The sequence below is a fragment of the Orcinus orca genome, chromosome 3 (assembly GCF_937001465.1).
Source record: "Orcinus orca chromosome 3, mOrcOrc1.1, whole genome shotgun sequence".
NCBI classification, from domain to species: Eukaryota; Metazoa; Chordata; class Mammalia; order Artiodactyla; family Delphinidae; genus Orcinus; species Orcinus orca.
The window spans coordinates 101,977,478-102,004,650 of NC_064561.1; the positions used below are offsets into that span (position 1 = coordinate 101,977,478).

At 39.2% G+C, this 27,173-nt stretch overlaps 1 protein-coding gene across 16 annotated transcripts in view; it reads right to left on the minus strand.

Annotated features, from left to right (window-relative positions):
• Nucleotides 1-11,546: 11,546 nt before the first annotated feature.
• Nucleotides 11,547-27,173, minus strand: part of PAM (peptidylglycine alpha-amidating monooxygenase) — a 286,118-nt gene continuing 270,491 nt past the window's right edge. For 7 of the 16 annotated variants that reach the window (XM_033408469.2, XM_049707362.1, XM_033408467.2 and 4 more), the window contains 5 exons: nt 23,978-24,077; nt 21,854-21,907; nt 15,965-16,168; nt 13,022-13,078; nt 11,547-12,375 (listed from right to left, as the gene is read on the minus strand). In XM_033408469.2, the coding sequence (XP_033264360.1) occupies nt 12,200-12,375; nt 13,022-13,078; nt 15,965-16,168; nt 21,854-21,907; nt 23,978-24,077 (591 nt within the window). In that variant the 3' untranslated portion in view covers nt 11,547-12,199. The remainder of the gene's footprint in view (nt 12,376-13,021; nt 13,079-15,964; nt 16,169-21,853; nt 21,908-23,977; nt 24,078-27,173) is intronic. The other 9 variants (XM_049707365.1, XM_049707368.1, XM_033408473.2 and 6 more) reach the window with 5 other exon arrangements.

Sequence of the window (27,173 nt, forward strand, 5' to 3'; positions counted from 1 at the left end):
CAATGGACAGACCATCCAGACAGAAAATTAATAAGGAAACACAAGCTTTAAATGGCACAATAGACCAGATAGATTTAACTGATATTTGTAGGACATTCCATCCAAAACCAGCAGATTACACTTTCTTCTCAAGTGCACATGGAACATTCTCCAGGATAGATCACATCTTGGGTTACAAATCGAGCCTTCGCAAATTTAAGAAAATTAATATCATGTCAAGCATCTTTTCTGACCACAAAGCTATAAGATTAGAAATCAGTTACAGGGAAAAAAACGTAAAAAACACAAACACATGGAGGTTAAACAGTATGTTACTAAATAACCAAGAGATCACTAAAGAAATCAAAGAAGATTTCAAAAAAATACGGAGAGAAAAATGACAATGAAAACACAACGATCCAAAACCTATGGGATGCAGCAAAAGTAGTTCTAAGAAGGAAGCTTATAGCAATACAATCCTACCTCAAGAAATAAGAAAAATCTCAAATAACCAATCTACCCTTACACCTAAAGGAATTAGAAAGAGGACAACAAACAAAACTCAAAGTTACTAGAAAGAAAGAACTCATAAAGATCAGAGTAGAAATAAATGAAATAGAAACAAAGAAAACAATAGCAAAGATTAATAAAACTAAAAGCTGCTTCTTTGAGAAGATAAACAAAATTGATAAACCTTTAGCCAGACTCATCAAGAAAAAGAGGGAGAGGACTCAAATCAATAAAATTGGAAATGAAAAAGGAGAAGTTACCACAGACACCACAGAAATGCAAAGCATACTAAGAGACTACTACAAGCAACTCTATGCCAATAAAATGGACAACCTGGAAGAAAGGACAAATTCTTAGAAAGGTATAACCTTCCAAGACTGAACCAGGAAGAAACAGAAAATATGAACAGACCAATCACAAGTACTGAAAATGACACTGTGATTAAAAATCTTCCAACAAACAAAAGTCCAGGACCAGATGACTTCACAGGTGAATTTAGCAAATATTTAGAGAAGAGCTAACATCCATCCTTCTCAAACTCTTCCAAAAAATTGCAGAGGAAGGAGCACTCCCAATCTCATTCTATGAGGCCACCATCACCTTGATACCAAACCAGACAGAGATTGCTACAAAAAAAAAAATTACAGATGAATATCACTGAAGAATAGAGATGCAAAAATCCTCAACACACTACTAGCAAACAGAATCCCACAACACATTAAAAGGATCATACACCATGATAAAGTGGGATTTATCCCAGGGATACAAGGATTCTTCAATATATGCAAATCAATCAATGTGATATACCACATTAACAAATTGAAGAAGAAAAACCACACGATAATCTTAATAGATGCAGAAAAAGCTTTTGACAAAATTCAACACCCATTTATGATAAAAACCCTGCAGAAAGTAGGCATGGAGGGAACTTTCCTCAACATAATAAAGGCCATATATGACAAACCCATAGCCAACATCGTCCTCAATGGTGAAAACTGAAAGCATTTCCACTAAGATCAGGAAAAAGACAAGGTTGCCCACTCTCACCACTCTTATTCAACATAGTTTTGGAAGTTTAGGCCACAGCAATAAGAGCAGAAAAACAAAGGAATCCAAATCGGAAAAGAAGAAGTAAAGCTGTCACTGTTTGCAGATGACATGATACTATGCATAGAGAATCCTAAAGATGCCATCAGAAAACTACTAGAGCTAATCAATGAATCTGGTAAAGGTTCAGGACACAAAATTAATGCACAGAAATCTCTTGCATTCCTATATGCTAGCAATGAAATATCAGAAAGGGAAATTAAGGAAACACTCCCATTCACCATTGCAACAAAAAGAATAAAATATCTAGGAATAAAGCTACCTAAGGAGACAAAAGACCTGTATGAAGAAAATTATAAGACACTGATGAAAGAAATTAAAGATGATACAAATAAATGGAGAGATATACCATGTTCTTGGAATGGAAGAATCAATACTGTGAAAATGACTATACTACCCAAAGCAATCTACAGATTCAATGCAATCCCTATCAAATTACCAATGGCATATTTTACAAAACTAGAACAAAAAATCTTAAAATCTGTATGGAGACAAAAAAGACCCCCAATAGCCAAAGCAATCTTGAGGGAAAAATATGGAGGTGGAGGAATCAGACTCCCTGACTTCAGACTATACTACAAAGCTACAGTAATCAAGACAATATTGTACTGGCACAAAAACAGAATGATAGGTCAATGGAACAGGATAGAAAGCCCAGAGATAAACCCATGCACCTATGGTCAACTAATCTATGATAACGGTGGCATGGATATACAATGGAGGAAAGACAGTCTCTTCAATAAGTGGTGCTGGGAAAACTGGACAGCTACATGTAAAAGAAAGAAATTAGAACACTCCCTAACACCATACACAAAAATAAACTCAAAATGGATTCAAGACCTAAATGTGAGACCAGACACTATAAATCTCAGAGGAAAACATAGGAAGAACACTCTGACAAAAATCACAGCAAGATCTTTTTTGATCCACCTCCTAGAGTAATGGAAATAAAAACAAAAATAAACAAATGGGACCAAATGAAACTTAAAAGCTTTTGCACAGCAAAGGAAACTATAAAGAAGACGAAAAGACATCCCTCAGAATGGGAGAAAATATTTGCAAAGGAATCAACAGACAAAGGATTAATCTCCAAAATTTATAAGCAGCTCATGCAGCTCAATATTAAAAAACAAGCAACCCAATCCAAAAATGGTCAGAAGACCTAGACATCTTTCTAAAGAAGACATACAGATGGCCAAGAAGCACATGAAAATTTGCTCAACATCACTAATTATTAGAGAAATGCAAATCAAAATTACAATGAGGTATCACCTCACACCAGTTAGAATGGGCATCATCAGAAAATCTACAAACAACAAATGCTGGAGAGGGTGTGGAGAAAAGGGAACCCTCTTGCCCTGTTGGTGGGAATGTAAATTGCTACAGCCACTATGGAGAATAGTATGGACGTTCCTTAAAAAACTACAAATAGAACTACCATACGTCCCAGCAATCCCACTACTGGGCATATACTCTGAGAAAACCATAATTCAAAAAGAGTCATGTACCATTTGTTTCCATGAGCACTAAAGAAAAATGTGTATTGTTGTTTTTGGATGGAATGTCCTATAAATATCAATTAAGTCCATCTTGTTTAATGTATCATTTAAAGCTTGTGTTTCCTTATTTATTTTCATTTTGGATGATCTGTCCATTGGTGAAAGTGAAGTGTTAAAGTCCCCTACTATGAATGTGTTACTGTCGATTTCCCCTTTTATGGCTTTTAGTATTTGCCTTATGTATTGAGGTGCTCCTATGTTGGGTGCATAAATATTTACAATTGTTATATCTTCTTCTTGGATCAATCCCTTGATCATTATGTAGTGTCCTTCTTTGTCTCTTCTAATAGTCTTTATTTTAAGGTCTATTTTGTCTGATATGAGAATTGCTACTCCAGCTTTCTTTTGGTTTCCATTTGCATGAAATATCTTTTTCCATCCCCTTACTTTCAGTCTGTATGTGTCTCTAGGTCTGAAGTGGGTCTCTTGTAGACAGCAAATATATGGGTCTTGTTTTTGTATCCAGTCAGCCAATCTGTGTCTTTTGGTGGGAGCATTTAGTCCATTTACACTTAAGGTAATTATCGATATGTATGTTCCTATTCCCATTTTCTTAATTGTTTTGGGTTCGTTATTGTAGGTCTTTTCCTTCTCTTGTGTTTCTTGCCTAGAGAAGTACCTTTAGCAGTTGTTGTAGAGCTGGTTTGGTGGTGCTGAACTCTCTCAGCTTTTGCTTGTCTGTAAAGGTTTTAATTTCTTCATCAAATCTGAATGAGATCCTTGCTGGGTAGAGTTATCTTGGTTGCAGATTTTTCTCCTTCATCACTTTAAATATGTCCTGCCAGTCCCTTCTGGCTTGCAGAGTTTCTGCTGAAAGATCAGCTGTTAACCTCATGTGGATTCCCTTGTGTGTTACTCGTTGTTTTTCCCTTGCTGCTTTTAATAAGTTTTCTTTGTATTTAATTTTTGACAGTTTGATTAATATGTCTTGGCATATTTCTCCTTGGATTTATCCTGTATGGGACTCTCTGTGCTTCTTGGACTTGATTAACTATTTCCTTTCCCATATTAGGGAAGTTTTCAACTATAATCTCTTCAAATATTTTCTCAGTCCCTTTCTTTTTCTCTTCTTCTTCTGGAACCCCTATAATTCGAATGTTGGTGCATTTAATGTTGTCCCAGAGGTCTCTGAGACTGTCCTCAGTTCTTTTCATTCTTTTTTCTTTATTCTGCTCTGCAGTAGTTATTTCCACTATTTTATCTTCCAGGTCACTTATCCCTTCTTCTGCCTCAGTTATTCTGCTATTGATCCCATCTAGAGTATTTTTCATTTCATTTATTGTGTTGTTCATCATTGCTTGTTTCATCTTTAGTTCTTCTAGGTCCTTGTTAAATGTTTCTTGCATTTTCTCTATTCTATTTCCAAGATTTTGGATCATCTTTACTATCATTATTCTGAATTCTTTTTCAGGTAAACTGCCTATTTCCTCTTCATTTGTTAGGTCTGGTGGGTTTTTATCTTGCTCCTTCATCTGCTGTATGTTTTTCTGTCTTCTCATTTTGCTTATCTTACTGTGTTTGGGGTCTCCTTTTTGCAGGCTGCAGGTTCGTAGTTCCCGTTGTTTTTGGTGTCTGTCCCCAGTGGCTAAGGTTGGTTCAGTGGGTTGTGTAGGCTTCCTGATGGAGGGGACTAGTGCCTGTGTTCTGGTGGATGAGGCTGGATCTTGTCTTTCTGGTGGGCAGGTCCACGTCTGGTGGTGTGTTTTGGGGTGTCTGGGGCCTTATTATGATTTTAGGAAGCCTCTCTGCTAATGGGTGGGGTTGTGTTCCTGTCTTGCTAGTTGTTTGGCATAGGATCTCCAGCACTGTAGTTTTCTGGTCGTTGAGTGAAGCTGGTTGCTGGTGTTGAGATGGAGATCTCTGGGAGATTTTCGCCGTTTGATATTATGTGGAGCTGGGAGGTCTCTTGTGGACCAGTGTCCTGAAGTTGGCTCTCCCACCTCAGAGGCACAGCACTAACTCCTGGCTGCAGTACCAAGAGCCTTTCAGCCACACGGCTCCTTAATTTGGGATGATTCGTTGTCTATTCATGTATTCCACAGATGCAGGGTACATCAAGTTGATTGTGGAGCTTTAATCTGCTGCTTCTGAGGCTGCTCGGAGAAATTTCTCACAGCTCCCGGGGCTCAGCTTTGGATTTGGCCCCGCCTCTGTGTGTAGGTCGCAGGAGGGTGTCTGTTCTTCGCTCAGACAGGACAGGGTTAAAGGAGCCGCTGATTCGGGGGCTCTGGCTCACTCAGGCCGGGGGGAGGGAGGGGCACGGAGTGCGGGGCTAGCCTGCGGCGGCAAAGGCCGGTGTGATGTTGCACCAGCCTAAGGCGCGCCGTGCGTTCTCCCGGGGGAGCTGTCCCTGGATCCCGGGGCCATGGCAGTGGCGGGCTGCACAGGTTCCCGGGAAGCGGGGTATGGATAGTGACCTGTGCTCGCACACAGGCTTCTTGGTGGCGGCAGCAGCAGTCTTAGCGTCTCATGCCCGTCTCTGGGGTCCGCACTTTTAGCCGCAGCTCGTGCCCGTCTCTGGAGCTCCTTTAAGCAGCGCTCTTAATCCCCTCTCCTCGCGCACCAGGAAACAAAGAGGGAAGAAGAAGTCTCTTGCCTCTTCGGCAGGTCCAGACTTTTCCCCGGACTCCCTCCCGGCCAGCCGTGGCGCACTAACCCCCTGCAGGCTGTGTTCACGCTGCCAACCCCAGTCCTCTCCCTGTGCTCCGACTGAAGCCCGAGTCTCAGCTCCCAGCCCCGCCCGCCCCGGCGGGGAAGCCGACAAGCCTCCCGGGCTGTTGAGTGCCGGTCGGCCCTGATTCTCTGTGCGGGAGTCTCGCCGCTTTGCCCCCCGCACCCGTTGCTGTGCACTCCTCCGCGGCTCCGAAGCTTCCCCCCCCCCCCCCGCCACCCGCAGTCTCCGCCCGCGAAGGGGCTTCCTAGCGTGTGAAAACCTTTCCTTCTTCACAGCTCCCTCCCACTGGTGCAGGTCCCGTCCCTATCCTTTTGTCTCTGTTTTTTCTTTTTTTTCTTTTGCCCTACCCAGGTACGTGGGGGGTTTCTTGCCTTTTGGGAGATCTGAGGTCTTTTGCCAGCGTTCAGTAGGTGTTCTGTAGGAGTTGTTCCACGGGTAGATGTATTTCTGGTGTATCTGTGAGGAGGAAGGTGATCTCCGCGTCTTACTCTTCCGCCATCTTCCCGGAAGTCTTGGGCATTTGTTCTTATGTTCAGTATTGCCTGTGGGCATTTGAGACTACCTTCACGAATACAGTGGTGTAGACTCATCACTCAATGTCCCTTTTTAATGTTATAGTTTAACCATCACACACATAGCTATTTCAGTAAACCCCTTTATCTGAAAATATGGTTAAGTGGTTATGGTCTTATGGTAATAGTAGTGAATATCTGCTATTTTTTTCTTCCCAGAATCTACCCTATTCAACTGGCAACAGTATCTGAAATTTTCTTGGGGGAAGTGAATCCTTTATAAATCGGCAGTGTGGTTACTGTGGGACGTGACCCTGCCCAGGTTCGATGCATCACACTTTCCCTGCCCAGAGAGACTGGTTCTGAGGTTGGTGCATGAACCGGATCAGGCCAATTAGTCAACGTATTGGAACCCTTTAGAAAGAGAAGCTTTTTGTCTCAGAGTTACTGCTGGTAGGATTTAAACTTAGAGCTGCTGAATGCCACTTTTATTACCACATGTGGAGAGTCTGCATGAAAGTGAATCCTAGAGGGAGGGGAGCCAGACTGAGGGATGGAAGGAGGCAGAATCCTGATAGCATCATCTGAGTCTTGGAATCTAGTTATGTGTATCAGTCAGTAATAATCCTTTTTCTTGATACATTATTAGTTCCTGATTATTATTTTCATTATTATATATTATATCATTAATTCTTAACAAATAAAAGTTGTTCTTCAGCCTATGTTTTTCGTTTTTTTTTTTAAATTGAAGTATAGTTGATTTACAATGTTGTGTTAGTTTCAGGTGTACAGCAAAGTGATATATATATATATAGGTTACTATAAAATATTGATTATAGTTCAGTGTAGGTCCTTGTTAGTTGTCTATTTTATGTATAGTGGTGTGTGTATGTTCCAGCCTATTTGAATTGAGCTGTAATTAGAGACTGAAGAAGTCTGACTAGAACTTGTTTTCAGAGCAGAGGTAGGGTCACAGATGTGGAGGGTAAACTTGTGGTTGCCGGAGGTTGGGTGGGGAGCACAGGGGGGAGGATGCGTTGGGAGATTGGGATTGACATATATACATACTACTATATGTAAGGGTAGATAACTAATAGGGACCTGCTGTGTAGCTCGGGGAGCTCTTCTCAACACTCTAGAATGACCTGTATGGGAGGGGAATGTAAAGAGTGTACATGTGTATGTGTGGCCAATTCACCTTACTGTGCAGTAGAAACTAACACAACATTGTAGATGAACGATACTCCATAAAAATTTAAAAAAAGAAAAGAAGCCTAATACAATGGCATATAAAATCATCAATTCTAGAACTTGGAATTTCAGATCATTCTGCTCTTAACCCAGTGTCTTTCCAAACTGAACATTGGCTAAGACTGGGCCATGCTAATGAATAACATTTTCTCCTTATCTAGAAGTGAGCTGTAAGAAGAAGTGCAATTGTGCTGTTTCATCCACATGCATGCTTGTCCCACAGTTCCCGCACAATATGTTTTTTTCAAAAGACGTGGAGAATGTTGTAGTACAATAGAGGAAAAACAGAGCATTCTCAATTGACCGGTTTATTTATTTTAGGAGAGAGTATGTATAACGAAATGCATTTTTGCTCAGAAATGAAAAGGGTACTATCTGCTATTGTCAAACTTGTTTTTATGAACTCCTATTTTATATTTTACTTTGGTATATCAATCTTGAGTACTTTATTGTCAGGTCTTCATTGGTAAACCCCTTCCCTACGACAGTACAGTGTGTACTCAATTTTGGAGCATGGAAAATACATGTACTTGTTTTGTACCTGTAGTTTGGATATATAACTGACATCTTTGAGCTTTGGTACTTCAAAAATTTTAAGGCTGTAATGAGGAGTCACATTTACAATCATCAATATATTCTCTACAATGAATATGCTCCCTTAATTAAATGATGATGCTGGAAAAACACACCAAATGGGTTTGGTTGATTCTTGTCTCCTTTAGATGTGATCCAACCCGCCCCCAACACTTTCACTGCCACAAAAAGAAACAACAACAAAAAACCCACAAAAAACCAAAAACACAAAGTCTAGCATGGTGACCTGCTGAAGACATGAACATATCACTTGTATTTTATCTTTTGTCTCTGATGCTTTTTTTAAAGGAGGTTATAGGGAGGTCCCTAGTAGCCTTTCTGTGTATGCATCTAAGTTACTTCCCATGGTGGGATAATCGGTGTTAGGGAACTATAGAAAGAAGCTGCTGGTAGGTAAGTTCTGGCCCTGAAGGTAATTTGCATCTAAGTTTTCTGTGATCTAGGTTTGAGGAACTGGGGTGGATCACTTCTGGGCCAAACCATCACTCTACAGAGACCACATATTTGAGAAAATGTATTTGTGTACCTAATAATTTGTTTTAAGGCTCAGCTACTCTCTGGAGAACTGTATTTCTTGGAGACAGTCCATGGAACACCTGGATCCAAATCACCAGGGATGTTTTTAAAAAACGCAGCTCTTGGGCTTCCCTGGTGGCGCAGTGGTTGAGAGTCTGCCTGCCGATGCAGGGGACACGGGTTTGTGCCCCGGTCCAGGAGGATCCCACATGCCGTGGAGCGGCTGGGCCCGTGAGCCATGGCCGCTGAGCCTGCGCGTCCGGAGCCTGCGCTCCGCAACGGGAGAGGCCACAACAGTGAGAGGCCCGCGTACCGCAAAACAAAAACAAAACAAACAAAAAAATGCAGCTCTCTAGGCCCCATCCAATGTAGTGAATCAGAAACTCTGGGAATGGGACCAAGAGTCAGTCCTCTTCAAATAAGTACCCCAGTTGGTTCTTACATTCATTGAAGTCTGAGAAGTACTGCTATAGGCTACATCAACTTTGACTTACATCAACTTTGAGCTACTAGGTGATGACAGTCACGGGAATAAGCTCAAATACCACGTCTGTGGCTTCTCTTGTCATTCAGCTACTTAAATATTTAATTTATATAACATCTGAGTGAGACTTTAAAGATGCATGAGAACTTTGAAAAAGAATATGCTGATTTAATAAACTAAGAAGAAAGCTTAGAACAAAAGATTTTATGCATATGATAATTCAGGGCCAACTCAGTGAATGACAAAGCTATTTTTTTAACTCCCCCAAATAATATTCTCTGGATAATTTATTGTAAAAAAAAAAAAAATCAAGCACAGCTGTTTCCCTTTGCCTTATTAATAAGTCAATTATGCCTATTTTAATTATCCAATTTAAAGCATTTAACAATTAAGGCATTCAGATCTTGGTACTAACGGTCATATGAAAACACCTCAGACCCCATCTTCTCTCTCCAAACATCTGTAAACTATAATTTATGTGAAAATATAGCTATCCACTTGTAGAAACTGGCAAAGTAAAACAGCCACTCTCAAAGACAGTGGTTTTCAACTCTGGTTGCACATTAGAATTACCTGGAGAAATTAAAAAATATGACCTATAGCAATATCCTATGGTAAGCCAATCAAATCAGAATTTCTGGAGGTAGTGTCCAATCATTTTTTTCTTAAATTCCCCAGTGATTCTACTGCGAAGGGATCCATTCCTTTAGGTACTTCCCAGGCAGTGCAATATCTAACTCAATAAATGAAGTTCAGCTAAGAACAAAAATCAGTGAAGAGATTGCCTGAAGTCAGTGCAGTTCATTCATTTCCAGTTCGCCATCTTTATTTAAGCCAGGTTAGTAGAATAAGGGTGGTGTTCTAGGACAGGATGGTAATGCAGACTTTCTTTTTCTGAATTTTCTTTTTTATAAGGCCATTTGCTTATATTAGGCATATAATGCCATGTGCTATATTAAGGGACATATGTAAGAACAGACCTGCAAATGTATTTGTCTATTCTATGGATATTGTTGAAGATTTTAATTAACACAACATGGTGCTATCTTTCAGAAGATACTTGGGAGGAAATTTTTCTGATCTTATTATTAGGAATTCTAAATGTTTAACTGGCTCATGAATCATGTAACTAGTCAAGTTTTACTTAATGAGCTGCTCGAAAGTTTAGAGCCAAATTCTCCCCATGAACAACAAAGATAAAAATGTGAAAATTTATACAAGAATAATTATCTTTGTTTTCCCTTTTTCTTTACCACCTCCTTGTAACTTATCATTTTGATCTAGTTTTTTTTTTTTTGCATCCATGAGCCACTGTAAAACTGTTTAGGAACAAAATTAGGCATACATAACTTTAAAGATATGTAACTAATAGAGCTGATGATCTAATACAGTACCACAAAAGATGGCTTTAGTGTAAGTCAACTAATTTCCTCAACGTAAGAAAAGTTGAACATCAAAGTCAGCCTATAACATAACACATTCTGATGCTGAAATACAAACATGTAAGATATAGTGAACAGGCACACATACACCAGAATAGTGTTGTTGTGATTCTACATTTACATGTTTACCACTAACGTGGTGAAAGGGGCATAAAGGAGTGGTCAGAGGGAGGAAAAGTGTGTTCTTCATTTGAGAAGGAAAAAAAAATCTTTCAATTAGCTCAATTTGGTGTAAATTATGAGGGAAAAACATCTAGGTTAAGTTAGATATTTTAAATAACTTAGCTGGAAGACAATTTAATTTTTTTGCAAAGTACTCTATATTGCTTTCGTGATTAGTCAGTTAAATCTATAACATGCTACTACTAAGATACCTGAATTGCAAGTAGGCATTTTGAAGAAAGGGTTCTAGAGTCTGATTATTATAAAAAGAAAAGTTATCAGGTTCTTACTAAATTGCATTGATTATGAAAAAGGTGTTTTAAAAGTAATTTGTAGTCACTTAAGAGATGAGTATTCCTACGAATACATGAGTATTTGGAGTAGAATTATTCTTTAAAAAGAAAACCATTAGTAGTAACCTACACTGATGGATTAATTTGCGTATGTAATTTGAGACACAGGTTTCCTCTTAGCTATGATCACCTTTTATTAAAGTATTTACCTTCTGATTGATATACAGGCAAAAAACCTCTTTGAATTTTAAAAGAAAGCCTGGTTTTACACATGTATGTAAACTCTTAGGCTGGTTTTTAATTTATATCAGCTACATAATAAAATACCATCTTAATTTTAATACATTTCTTTTGGTTGAAGACATTGAATAGGTTTCACTATATCTGTGGTTTGTGTAATTATTACAAAAGTTGTATACAAACCCTGCAAATATGCAAAAACTGCAAAATACACTCCGACAGCTAATGCTCTGAAAACACTTTATTACACAAATTACATTCAGATTCTGAAAATAGTGATCTAACAGTGTAACCATCTAAAAATAAGACATCCCCGAAACACACCAACTGAGGAAGAAAATTTAAAAAAAGAATTTAAATAGAGACTTTTTTTTCTTTCCCTCATTGCAATATAATGTTAGTGATTTTAAAAAAATAGAAGATTTAGCAGCTTTGTTGTCATGTAGCACAAAGTTTCTCTTTACTGCCACAGGCTGAGAATGCTGAACAGGAAAGGCACCAAAGAAAGACACTGGCAATGGAGGTGCTATTGGGAAAATACTGTGTTCAAGCAGAGAATGGGGTTATTTACAAACTACAGAAAAGTCTCAAAAATGCAGATGAGCAAACCTTCCATCATTAAATTACTAGTGTGATGGAAGAAGAGAACTGTTTATTCTACGTTCATATAAAGACAATGGCACTGTTATGAACTTTTAGGAAACTCCTCAACTAGAACCAGAAGCCAACTAAATCAAAACGAAGTAAATAAAATGTGTACAGTCCCACACAGACTAGTACAGTTTACAATTAAATACACAAAACGCTAAACGTGCTGAAGGGAAAGGAATCTGGCATTCTTGGCAAATTTCATCAACCTAAATCAAAGCCCCGTTTTCAGGAGGAAGGTGCGGGTACAGGCAGAGGTGCTGAATACTCCTCTTCTGACTCACTTCCGTCATCATCTTTCTCCTGGTCACTTCCCTCCGTGCTAAGGCGGTCAAAGCCTTTTCGGCTATAGCCTTTCCGGCTTGCGAAGAAGTTTCCGAGGTTTAAGCCTCCACTTCCCTTTCCTGCAGAAATCGAACAATGACAGAGGATTGAGGTAACATTTGCACAAATGATTCTCAGTTTCCTTGTAAATTCTTATGGGGATGGGAAACGGTAGATATTAGCGGGGGGCAGGGGGGAAGTGACATAGAGAGATACTTATCCTACAGAGTCAGAAAGATACGATTCCACAGATTCATTAAAATAAATAAGGAAAAAACCCAAAGCTCCCCAGGATTATGTGTTTCTGCAGGATTATTTCAGATTCACTTTTCACCTCCTGCCTGTTCCAGGCTCTCTGGAATGGGCATCCCCTTGAGCAGCTCTTCATTTCAATGACTTTACGAAAAGGTCATCTTCACCAAGACATGCACTGACACGCTGACAGAAGTGATAGAAAATATAGTGAAGATAGATGAAGCCAGATGCAAAGGCAGGGGAAGAGAATTCGATAATACAGAAGAGCAAGCTGGGAAAATGAAGCTGGAGAACCTGCACCAGAGCCACACACTTCGGTCGGTTGATGGTTTGCATTCTGGGGATGCTGTGCTGCACAAAGGGAGTTTAATTTCCAGAGAGAAAATAAAAAATATCTCCCTGCTTTTTACAAGACACGCACTTGTTGACTTTGAATCACACGTGAAGGATTCTAAAAGGTCACAGGCATACCTCTAAGTCTTCCCAGAACTCTTCCCGAACTTCCCTCAAGTTTATGTTCAGAATCTGCTAGAAAAAGATGGCATATTTCAAAATGAGTCCCAGACACCTTCCTCAATCCATGGGCTCAACTTTCAACACAAAACAAGGAATTAATTCATGAATGATTAATAACAAGGCCTGGCTCTTGTCTGTATGTATTCTTAGAATTCTAAGGGAAAATAAAGGCAATATATTATTGTGATGTATACAAAGGCCAGAGCTGGGTTTGACTCCTGCCTGTGTCTCTTACAGGCTGTGCAATCTCAATAAATTACTTCTCTGAGCCTCAGTTTTCTCTTCTGAGAAAAGAGAGATCAATGACAATCTCCACCTTTCTGTAAGGTTTAGATGGGATACTGCATGTGACATGCTTAGAACAGTGCCTGGTACACACACAGTAAATGCTCAGTAAATATTAGTTACCTTTATTAGGACAAAATTCAGTTACCAGTAATGTGTAAAAATTTGGAAGCTTATTACAGTTTTAGGAATATTGGTCTTAGGTTTTTGTCTTTCTATTAAGAACAGTACACGTCCTGCTTGAGAAAGCTTTGGATCCATGTACACCATTACCTTTTTATGTAAGACGGAAGGCAAAAAACCTGAAACCCTGAGTACTTTCAGCCATACAAGGTGACCCCAATTCCAAAATTTGGGCTCCCCAAATTCCAGCCCATCTCCATGAAGAATTGACTTTCTTTCCTTAGTTGGAGGCAGAACTCCTTATGGACTTATTTCTCTGTGTGCTGCGTACCTCCCTGCACTCATTGCCCTGCTTCCAACACTCCCTTAAGGGCTATGGTCAGGGAAAGAAGGCTCAAAGTCTCTAACCAGGAGAGGCGGCAGCATCGTGGAGAAAGCTCACAGGCAAGGACAGAGCAAAGGCAGGAGTTGGTGGGGAGAGAAATAGGCAAGAAAAATCTGATGAGACCGTTAGAAAGCCAGCAAATTAGACTGTAATTTCCATAAGGATGAGGGACAGTCCCTAGTCAGTTTTGCATCCCCTGTGCCTAGGACAGTGTCTGATGTGGAGCTGACATGCTGTAAGGGTGTGCTGAATAAGTGGAAGGCCTTTCATGAGGGTTATTAAAAACCCTCAGAGACTGGATAAGATCTATCAGGAACAAATGTTGAAAAAAGGTGAGAGGCTGATCTACTTTTAGAATTAAATGTATTAGACTGAACCGTATAAAACTGTAGTTTTCTAAATAAAACATGATTGAACAATGGCAGTTTCATATGGCTCGACCTGGGTCCCTGTCTTCCCAACACACGCCTGTAAACTCAGTATGCCGGTAACAGTGCCACCCACGCGTGCTCACAGCAAACAGGAGACACCAAACCTTCTCGACTCCCCAGCCACTCCACCTCCAGTGTGGGTTGATTACCAACATTCCTGCTACCTGCCCCCAGGCCCCATGTGTTCTTGATACTCTGTGTATTTATCACTGCACTTACCACCCTCTCTTAATACCTTTATGTGTCATTTCTTTTTTATGTGTCATCTATTCCCTGAGCTCCATTTATTTATTCAGTCATTTTCCCAATGACTAATTATCAAACCCCTAGTGCCAGGAACTGTTATTTGTGCTGGGGATATATCAGTAAACAAGTAAACATACAAGATTCTTGCTCTTTTGAAGTTTCCATCTAACTCCATGAAGATAATGACTACATTTACTTATCTTTGCCTCTGCTTAACACAGTTCCATACCCATAACAAGCGCTCCATAGCAGACCCTTTTGGGAAGAGTTAGCTGTATTTTTGCAGAGCTTTACTGATTGCAGATGAAAAGCAAAAGAAAGTCCTAGAAAAATTCCCGTTCACAAATTATTAAATTAAATCCTCTGGTTTTGTTTCTGTGTCAGGGCTTTGCCATGGGCACTGAATCCCTGCCATGGTTGCCTTGGCCTGAAATACGATCAGATGCGCTGTTTCTTGATCAAATGCTTCCTTCCACCCTGGTCCATGGACGCCTTCCCAAGCATAGCCGTAACCTCCTGCCTTAGGACCTGGGGACCCAGCTAAGGGACTGTTCCTGACAGGTGAGGATCACAAGTTGGATTATTTGTTTATTTATGTGGATACCTTGAAAGGGTCCTATAATATGATAATGATTTGATAAAATACTGACACCAGTATTGGACCCTCCCTTGTTTGGTTAGGGAAGGTTGATGGCCTAAATTATGACTATTTAAAAACTATCAAATGGTTTCTTATAGAAATAGTTGATTTCCTGAGGGAGCTGAGGTTTAAGACAAGTATCTTTTATGACTTCTTATGACATTTATTACTTTATTACCAATGATTATTCCTAATAATTATTGGTGGTATTAACTGAGCACTTACTAAGTGCCAGGTACTGTGATAAATGCTTTATGTACATTATTTCATTTAATCGTTACACAACCTTGTGAGTATTTTATCCCCACTTTATAGATGAAGTGGCTTAGAGAGATTAAGTAACTTGCCCAAGGTCATGTAGCTAGGAGCCAGAGCCAGGACTAGGGAAAAATACTACTTCTAAAAAACTGACCCAGGCATTTTGAGGACTGGGCCTGTTTCTAACAGAAGGGATCTCCTCCTTCCTGACCCTTCAGCTAATTTATACTGACTCTACTTATCTACGCAGTTTCATATGGAGACATTAAATGGGTTTAAGCCAACGCTAAAAGGCAATAATAAAGGTTATATTTTAATCTAACTATCCAAATTTTGAAGCTCCAGATATATTTTCCACTGTGATACTAACTATAGACAATATTTGGAACATAGACAATGTTGAAAAAGGTAGAGAACATAAGAAAAAAAACAACAACACTGAAAAACATCACAACCAAACTTTGAGGATAATCAGGCCAAACATTCTTTCGAAGGTCAGGTTCCAAGTTCAAGGGGCTCATTTTACTTGCCTCCAAAGGCCCTTGATTTTTTCCACCGAACAAATAAGGCAATGGCCAGCAGGACAACCACCGGAATAACCAGAAGGGTTGTAATGAGAATCACGGGCACTCCCGAGCCTGGCTCTTTGATCAGTTTCTGTTTCTCCTGCATCTTCTGCAATTCTGAGGAGGCGGGTTTGTTCTCCATTTTGGTTTCAACAACTGCCTCGGATTCTTCAGGGAAAGAAGAGTTTACAATATTCAACTAACTCAAAGACTCCAAAACCCTCCCACCCGCCCCTACCCAGTCAAATTAACAGCTGCTCATGAAGAACCTGTTGAGCTCAATGCATGTGGGGTTCATATTTCAATATCTGCATCTACCGAGCTGGCAATTGTGACTAGCAAATTCCCAGTGAATGATTTTTCACCTTTACATTGGGTTTCTTTGGTTCTGCTCTTTATTCCCTCTTTAACTATAATTCCACAAAAGATATATCCTACTTTTGCATTTTTTCAAAGTTAAAATGGACAGGCAGCATGGTGTAGGGGACAGAACTGGCATGCACGGTGGAGTCAGATGAATCGGGGCTCAAATCCCAGTTCTCTTACATAGTCAGCGTGTGTAACTTTGGGCAAGTTACTTAAGTGATCTGGGCCTTGGAAACCTCCTCTGTATAACTGTAATGATGATAACAATCTCCTTCATGAAATTATTGAGGATAAATGTTTATCATAAAAAAGGTGCTTAGTATTTGTTTCCTTGTGTCTTCAGTTTATGAACCTCTTTCATGTTCAATGAATTATTAGTACCTCACATGCATAGTTGCACATATTAATTCTAGAATTAAGAAATGGAAAAAGGAACTGTGTCCTTTCCAGGTTCTTTTCTACCATTCCCAGCAAGTTGTAAGTGCACACAGATGCACTGTATGTCCATTTGTTGTTGATGAAAATAACTTACACAACTATTCTGTGATACTGGCAGATACTGGGTAGATATCAGGCCTAAAGTACTGCTTGGGAAATTGATACAATAAAACCATATAAGCAGCTGCAGGAATCTTAATAACTACTGACTTGAAAATGAGGTTGAACCTTGAGGCATTCTTGCCCCCAAGAAGCACATATATGTGTTTGTACAAGAACCCTGTGTGTGAAGGCTGGAAGTCACAACCATGTTTGCCAAAAGGCTCACAAGGTTTCTGAACTTCAACTTCTTGGTGTGCCCTCTGCCCTATGATACAGAGTGCATCATATGGCCTCATGGAAATTTTGACAAAATGGCAGGGATAAGTGGTTTAACATGATCAGGAAAATCTTTGGTTAATATTTAATATGTATGGACACAGCTTAGTAGCTTGCTGGACACTTCTCCAAGGAAGCATTTCTTAAATTGCTTAAGGCATTGTAAACACAATTTATGATACACACAGTTGGGAGGTCCCAGGTTTTTGCCTCAATGTTCTGAGCCAGCTTCCTTCCCTATCAAGCCTCTTATCAGCCTCCTATCAAGCACGTACTCTGTTTCAGGCATTGTTCTCATTTAATCATCACACCAAGCCTATGAGTGGGCACTATTATTACCACCATTTTACAGATGGCCTCACAGTCTTCATTTCCTTCCCTGTACTGTGATTAAGGGGAGACCATTATTTCCCTTCCTTTATCCACTGAAGTGGGTCTTGAAACTTCAGTGGGAAAGAAGGAAGGGGATTGGTTTATAGATCTAAATGGTTCACATTTAATCTTTTAAGTCTCAGTTTCCAAGAGGAATATGAATGTGATTCTTACTCTTCCTGACCACTAGCTGTTTTGTCTTTTTCTTCACTGTTGTAGAAAATGTATACAAATTGTTCTATATTTAAGCCTGTTCTATATTTAAGCAAAAAATAACAATAAAGAGATGATAGGATTAAAAAATATAGGCCAAAGATATAGATTGGTAGTCAAGAACTTGTTGCCTTGGAAGAAGGGTTTATTTCTATTTGAAAAGTGACTATAATCAGAGTAATTACATAGCACTTCCTACCTGTCATTCAGTGGTTTACCTACACCTAAGACATTGGTTGTACCAGTTCATATCTAGTTTCATCGATAAGGCAGAGCTAGGATCGGGCTCCAATAAAAGGAAAGAAGAACTATGAAGTAGGTGACAGACTAACAGAATCATTTTACCATTCACAGTAAGTGTGCTGAGAATGAGGTAATGAACTTACTAAGATACGCACACTGCACTGCACTTTAGAAATTCTTGATTTCCACATCCCTTCTGCACGCTGAGTGCCATCTACTAAAAATAGTTGAACTTTCTAACTTTTGGAACCAGCTGAAGTATGTTTAGATTTTAAAAGATGCTCTACATTTTAAAGAAAGAGGATAAAAAATTTTAATTTCCCAATATAAACGAAAAAATTGCTGCTCTTCTTAGAAGCCATTATAAGTGGAGTAAAAAGCCTAAAAAATCATTATCACTTAAGAGACTAAGAATTCCATTCAAAGCGTAAAGAACAATCTAAATTCTGTCACTTTTACTCTTTATCCTAAATTCTTTAATTAAAACCCCCAGTAATTTAGAGCATCCCTGATGAAGATGGAATGGAGAAGCTCTAAGATTAGCCAGGACCTGGGGCTTCTGGAAGGTGGGGGTACCCCATGTGACATTGTGACATTCTCCTATATAAGAGGCCAGATGTATTCAATCTGCAACAAAATATGTCTTCAAACAAGCTTTCTTGGAATCTCTAGAGATACTTGGAAATAAAAAGAATTTTGAAAGCTGATGTATAGGAAGTTTTTTCCTTCTTCTTTAAAGCAATGCATTTAGAAAGGGAGGCTAGGTGCACTCCTGTGTGAGCTCACACACACAAGAACGTGCATGTCTCTCCCCCCTTGACAGAAGGGGAGAAGCCCAGAGACCACCTGGAGTAACCGGGACAGGAAAGGACAGACATTCTTAATACAGCAACATAGCAATTATGACCCAGTCCATCACAGATGGAACTGAAGGCTGAAGGTTGTAGACGGCATACTGGCAAGTAGCATGTTAGAAGACATGAAAAGTACATATAGCACCAATGAGATTACAGGCATACTTTGGAGCTATTGCGGGTTCAGTTTGGGGCCAATTCAATAAAGCAAATATTGCAATTAAGCGAGTCACATAAATGTTTTTGTTCGCCAGTGCATATAAAAGTTATCTTTACACTATACTGTAGTCTATTAAGGGTGCAACAGCATTGTCTTAAAAAAACAATGTATATACTTTAATTAAAAAATAGTTTCTTGCTAAAAATGCTAACCATTATCTGAGCCTTCAGCGAGTTCATAGTAGTAACATCAAAGATGGTGATCACAGATCACCATAACAAATAATATTGAAAAAGTTTGAAATATTTCAGGAATTTCCAAAATGTGACACAGAGACATGAAGTGAGCAAATGCTGCTGGAAAACGGCGCCAACAGACTTGCTCAATGCAGGGCTGCCATAAACCTTCCATTTGTAAAACACACAAAGTGCGTATCTACAAACTGCAATAAAACGAGTATTCCTGTACTCATTTTTTGGTTTGTTTGTTAAATGCAATGTGCTTCCACTACAATGTGTTGCTCTCCATAAGGTCTAAGATGCTAAGTGCTAAAAACAGAGAATTTATTTTTATTTTCTTAAGTCTGATTTGCCATCATCATCTTGTACGGTGGGGGTGGGGAAGAGGTGAAGGGCTATGCTTTTGGTGGGATATTGGCATATCTATTTTATCCCTAGTAACTTTATTCGAAAGTTTCAATCCCTTTCCTAAGTTTCTATCATCACAAATTCTCTTATCCCTGAAACTCCCTGAGAACACAACACTGGTTCTGAAACTCTATTACTGATCGGTTATATAACCTTTCACAGTGGGGATGAGTGTCATCAAAGGTTACTCGAATTTCAAAATTTACAATTACCATGTATCTACAGGGCTGTTAAATCTGGGATGGTGTTTCTCCCTCTCTTTGTAAGAGGTGGTTTAAATTAAGCTTCCAGATTTTGATAAAAGACAAACTCTTGGAGATCCAGAATGATTTATATTCCTTTTTGTAATAAGAAAATAATCTTTTATAAAAAAGTTTAATGAGAGTCATACGGATTCAAAGAGGACTAGAACAAGTTCATTTGGGTTTGGGTATTCCTAACTATTAAAATGGAACTGTCATGACAAGGCATTTCAATTAAATTGACTATTTGAGCTGCTGAGAGGTTTCTCCACCAAACAGACTCAGTGGTGTGCAGGAGAGAGGATGTGGCCAGTGGGTGAGATCAGTGTGGCTGGGCTGTTCACAGCAGGTCAACCAGTATAGTCTCAGAGTTTTGGTGGGATCTATTTAAATAGAAACGGTCTGAGGCCACTTCGAAATCCCAGAGATTTCAGAGTAAACTGCAACCATCCGTAACCTGTAGTTCCTGGAAGAATTTATGGTGAATGAATTGGTGGTATTGATCTCTCCTCAGCAGTACAGTAATAGTGGTTAAGAGCATAGCTTTGGTGCCAGACTGGTTTAAATTCTGGCTCTGCCATTTAATATCTTAGTAGTAATTCTGACCCTCAATTTTCTCACATATGTAAAATGGGGATAATAGCAATTAACATATGGCTGGTGTAAGGATTAACCTTAATTCTCTGTATAGTCCATTTTTTGTCCTCCATAAATGACAGCTCTTATTAATAACGGTATCTTTTCCAACGTCTTTATTCCAGGGCGAATAGAACTTATTGATAACTCTTTACATAACAGTAACAGAAAAATAGCAGATCAGGAACTTCTTCAATATGTGTAGTAGGAATGTCACTCAGTAGTGTCACCTGGGTAGAATCTCTACAAATGCCAAACAGTTGCTATTTATTTATTTTATAATATTATCTTACCCCTTTCAACCTGGAGCCGGCTATATTTTCTTATCTGCCTATATAAAATCCCTAAATTGCCTTTTGGTTCTGGCTTCTTTTCCTCTCTTTTCCACCTGCTTTCATGAAAAAGGAAAACAAGTAAGCCTAGGCTTAAGTCTTAATATCTGGGAGAATCATTTGTAAAGCAACTAAGAATTGAATCACTTTGCTACTTAAACATTAGGAACACCTCTAGTGAGTTCTTAACTACACGCCAATGTCAAATCCCTGAAAATAGTAGAAAATGTATCAATATAAACTGATCCTAAGAAAGGGAGAAAATAATTTGACTGGGATTCCAAATGAACCCAGTAGTTTTGCCAGTAGCTAAATTCCATCCCCCCATGTCTTACAATACATACCAATGATGTAGTACTTATTTCTATATATGAATATGCATGTATGTATGTACACACACACACAGAGTCCTTACAGGCTATAAGTCTCTTGAAGTCAGGCAGTTCCATTGCTATAGTGCCTTACACATAGATGGCCCTCAGTAAATGCTGGGGGCTGAATGGTACTAAGATTGGAGCTTAGGGAGCATCTAATCTTTTCAGGCCCCTATATTATTAACTCTCCAAAGATATTTTTCACTCTAAAGATTAGAGCCCATTAAAGAAGGCCTTTCCCAGCATGCTGGATGGTATTTTTCTACTTGCCTGAGGTTAAAACTTCCAAAAGTGACTGACTGACTTTTTTTCCTCTCTGAATGCCTCTGACCCACTTGTTGTAGATTTCTTACATCCCCAATCACTTTTCATCACTTGAAATCAGTGAGTTTGAGCTCATTATTACTATTCCATTTTATCAGAAAAAGCAGTGGCAGCATGTAGGTTTAAAGCCTCAAGCACACAGTAGAAGTTATCGATAATTTACCAGATTATATTATATTTTTAGCCTGATAATATTTAAGTGCAATCAAGAGCCATAAAAGAATTCAACACACATAGCCTTGGGTTTCAAAGTCACAAGAGGAATCTGACCAACCTTTGATCTCCTGGACCTCAATGCCAGCCTTTTTAACTGATCGATGTTCCATTTCTGTAACACAGTACAGCAAGGAGAGAGAAAATCAGAATCCCCAAAAAGAATGTTTGAAAACTTAATTTTGATATTAATTGTTCTCAGTAGATAATATTTCTTTAATTCATCAAATACATGAGTATATTAGAAAAGAGTTTGATACAAGTCACTAATGAGGTGCCAGGTCCATGAATCCTAGATGAAATCCTCCTAGGGAAAGCTGAAATAATATTTCCAAGGTCTTCGTATCTAAAATGAGATTTTCCATGTGGAGTTTACAATTCTGTATTATTTCTGAAATATCAAGTAGTTCTGTTTTCATGTGGACATCTTAGACTGACTACTAGATCTGCCATGTTTATCAGTCTTCTAGTTGACAGATTGATTTGACTAGTTACATACTACAACATAAATACACAAGACACTTGTTTAGTCTTCTACGGCAGTCCTATTGTTCCCAAGGTACTGTTTTTCCCAGATTTATTATTTGGTTGCATTCTGGACTGCGCAGAAGGCTTTTTCTCTTTCATAGCTGAATGCTATATTGTAGTGCTTCTCAATGAGAGGATATTTCAAAACAACTTGGGAAGTCTTTCCAAAATACCCATATTATAACTCTTCTTCTTTCTATAGATCTTGAATGGGGTCTGGCCATGTGTGCTTTGAAAACCTTCTCCAGGTGACTTGGATATGCATCTCTGTTTAGTACCAATAGCTAGGGTGGAATAATGAGCCTTAGACGGGAATCTTAATGAGTTCAAGTATCATATTCCTATCTGTAAAATGAAGATACTAGTTAGATTTCTGAAGTTTTTTCCATCTTGAAAGGTATTTATCCATCTTTTATTCTGAAAAGCCTGGGTTCAGTCATGCAACTGGGAATTATTCATCTCTCTTTGCTTTCCTGTCTGCCTACACCTTCTGGTTCTTCTTTGAGGAGGCAGGTGGTAGGAGAGGCACACTTGCAGGGGAATGTGCAGCTACTGCTGGAGGGGAATAGTCCATGGGCACCTCTGGACACTCAGCCCTAACTGGGTCCTTATTACAAAACAGCAAAAATTACTCAAAGGACAATTCTGAAGACAACAGTTACCAAATTAACTTGGGCTCCAAGACCTGTACAGTATATGATTAAAGTTTTTGGACTCATGATTTTACTTTTCTTTGTTATACCTTGTATTTTTTCCTTGTTGTAATTTGCATTTTTCCTTATTATAAGTAGTATTTCTTATCTTCATCAAGTCCACAAGTCTTTATTATTTCTCTATTTAAAACTGCTGTTGTAGGTCCTGATACCTCAAATTTATTATCCGCAATTCTTTTCCTTAACCTCATCTTCTCCTACTGTTTGGACCCTGCCATATTTTAAAAGCATCTCTGGACATTGAGGTTTGTGGCTTACTAAGCATCTGGTACTGTTCAATTTAGAAAACTTAAGTTTTTAGTACGGTATCGGTGGCTATGTTAGTATACTTTTTAAGAATTAGAAATAGTGCTCAAATTGCAATTAGAAGTCTCCAAACGATCTGGCCTGATCCTGATAGAGAAACTCTTCTGTCCCCAGACACACTTTTGGAGTTACATGAAAACATAGTTCAGTATTTTGAACAAGCTGAAGTCTAAAGGGAGAATGCAGAGGGCTTCCTGTTTGGGATGATATGTGTCTGACTCAGATGCTGGTCTTCCAAGATGCTCAGCAGCTACTGGAGCTGAAGAGCCACGTGGGAAGGGATGCCTCAGTCAGGCCCTCTGCTTTGCCAGAGTCATCTCCTCCTTCTGGAACTAAGTTGGAATTAACATTGGCTTTCAATGTAACAGACCTTACTTCAGGCATCAAGAATTTCCTGTGGAATATCTGTGGAAATAAGGGGATAACTGCCAGCAGAAAAAAAAAAAAGTTTCTTTCCGCTTTTAAAAAAGTTAATCCCTGAAATGACTACCAACAGGACTTTTAACAACTGCCAGTCATACCTTGATTCCCTACTCTACTCCTAGCAATAAAAAGAGACGGACATGCAAATTTTTTGACATGTTTTTAAGCAATAAAACTGAGGGAAAATGTGGACAATAATGCTGTAAAAGTCATACTTTCAGTTGAGGTGAACTTCCATACGGTATTGGTGTGAGCGTCTCCAACATACACGGTCCCGTCTTCAGACGCAGTGATGTCATGAGGCATGTCGAAGTGCTGCCAAAACAAGAAGCACATAGTGCAGTGGTGAGCCTGTACTTGAGGTCTTCAGGAAAAGGCAGACAAACACAGTACAGCACACAAGAAGACCGTAAGCATGTTACTCAGACCAGAGAAACAATGATTCCCATCAAAGCAACTCTAGGCCAGAAAGAGTCATCCCTTCACGCACTGGACACTGCCTCTGCCAGACATAATTCTGTGTGCTGGGAAACACTGAGGCAGCCTCCTCACTGACTTTCAAGTCTTTTAAGAAGTGAACAGGGCTTCCCTGGTGGTGCAGTGTTTGAGAGTCCGCCTGCCGATGCAGGGGACACGGGTTCGTGTCCCGGTCCGGGAAGATCCCACATGCCGCAGAGCGGCTGGGCCTGTGAGCCATGGCTGCTAAGCCTGCACGTCTGGAGCCTGTGCTCCGCAACGGGAGAGGCCACAGCAGTGAGAGGCCCGCGTACCGCAAAGAAAAAAAAAAAAATGAAGTGAACACTTACAAGCAGATTATTTTTTTACACTCTTGATTAGTTGGTGTTCATTATTTACCTAATTATTTATATTTATAAATAATAATAATATTTTTTGCCTTCATATTTCTTCTACCTTTAGTCATTGTGAAATTTGCCTGTTTTAATTTGTACAACTAAAAAGGACCAGGTCTTAATTCTTGTTATTATTCTCATCAAGCTATCATAAGCTTCCTTAAAAAGTACTTTTATATTACTGATAAGAGGAATCATTTCAACGATTCAGGACATTCAGATTATTTCTGAAATGCATACTAGGCGATAAGCAGTAAGGTCGGGTTTTCTACTCTGAAGCCCAGTGTTGACAATATTTTTGGTCAGCAAAGGAAACAAACTGAGTGTGCCCTTCAGTATTTCCTGGTTTTTGTACTTACTTCAGATACACTGGTGTTTTAATATGTCTTTCTTCATGACATATTTCCATATCAAATCATGCCATCTCAATCATGAGGACACAGGAGACAGGGGAGCCCTTTATGTGACTTTATCGGGGTCACCGAGTTGGTTTCTTGAAGAGCAGCCTTAAAATGTGCTGCTTCCATTTCCATCTGTCTACTGAAGATTTCAAGGGTGCCACGTCAAGCACCCACGTCTTCAAGGGTGCTAGTCGGCAGGATGTGGATGATTTTTTTCATCTTTGAGGCCAGGAGGCCTGCTTGAGTGTACCATTCTCAAAAATATGATCAGTGAGTATGAATAGGAACATTATCCTGACTTCTGGGCTTACCAGATAGCATCTGTCCACTTTGGTTTGCTGAGTACAAAGGGTGCTAATGAGGCAAACTGCTCTTCCTAGCCCGCTGTAGGAGGGGCAGAATACATGCTCTGGAGAAACTACTGTGCTTTGAAAATCAGCAACAATTTGTCACATTGAAAAGAAAAATGAGACAGCCATGCTGAGGAGGCTCATTCCTTCGAACTATCAAATGAGCTTGACAAATGTGCAGGAGAAGGACAGAGAGCCAGAAATCAAAACACTGCCTTGCTGAAATCCCCCAAACCAGTCGTTAAATGTTCATCTTTATTTTGGGTTCAGCTAATAGGTGGCAACAGAATTGCATATCACAGGGAGCTCTTCCTCTATGCCAAAACACGTTTTAAGAAACTGCTTTGCAAAAGATGTGGTTGTAAAGTACTTCATATTTTCTGATGGGAAAAATATTATAATAGGTGGAGAAACAAAGGTGAGGGGGTAATGTTTGAACTATTCATTGGTAAGGACTTTGCTTTAAATTAATCACAATAAGTCATCAGTTCAAGGCTAGAATAACAATCAACCTCTATCTGTGGTTCTCAAACTGATCCAGGGAGACAGTGTTCAGCTGGAAATATTTTGGGGCCACAGAAGCGGTTCAGGGGGAAGCTTAGTGATGGGACTTTGGGACCTCTATTCCTACTGCAATCACAGGCACTCAACTATAATCTTTTAAATGAATTATTCTACTGCTCTGTGTTATCTGAAACAAAATTATGCTGTAAGATTTAGTGTTAGGTTTTAACACTTCAGAGTTGGACAGATTTAAAGATCTACTCTAGGCTTTGAAATCTTCTCTTGAGGTACTACTCCCTAACAAAATAAAAGTGATCAGAGAAAAGAATGATAGCAACTTCCTGGGCATCCGGTGACATAGCCCAGGGCAATCTGCCCTCAAAATCTTATATTCTGTCTTAAAAATTCATAAGGAATTTGTGTTCTCCATATCCTATGTTTGCATTAACACAAAATAATGTTTAAACTTACTTCATATTAAGCAAAGTCATTTTCTAAGAAGTTGTACCAAGTTATGTTATGGTTTAATATATCCCGTGGCCTCAGTATTAAACACATTTTCGAGTCAAAAAGACCTGAGTTTAAGATCCAGGTGTGCTACTTACTGTGTAGCTTTGGATATGTAATTTCACTTGTGTGAAACTTAGGCTCAAACACTGTCAAATACTGTGATTTTAATCTCCATTGTTAAGGTTGGAGAAATAACACGAATCTGGGGTTACTATTCCCTTCTTTCTATCTTTCTGATTTATTTTATTTTATTTTTTGGTATGGAGCAGTGGGGATATTCCTTTCCTTTTCCACACGAGCATCCGTGCAGAAGAAAGAAGACAAAAAAACGCCTGCCTGAAGGGTGTATGAAAGCCGATGACAGGGACCATAGTCTTTGCTATGATTATGGGAGCAAGAATGTGGGGGGGCAACTATGTATCTTTTGCCCTCAGAACTTTTTGACACCATTTGATAAAATCATCTTCTTTATTGTCCTACTGTCTCAGCTTCCCCGCATAGAGGTAAAGATGGAGATCATACATTCAGACATAAACATTCCTAAAGAATGTAATAGAAGAGGGAGAACTGAAGTATATGAGGAGATAAGTAGTGGACAGGCACAAACAGCGGTATAGACACATTATGTAAAACTTGACTTTTGACGTGCAGGAAAAATCACTTCTTACATAGGAGTCAATACACCACATTATTCCCTTCACCCAAACTTAATCTTTGTGATGATAATCTAATTAAGTGAAAATTCTGAGAGATTCATAAACCGGTTTCAGTTTACTGAGTCAACACAGAACACAT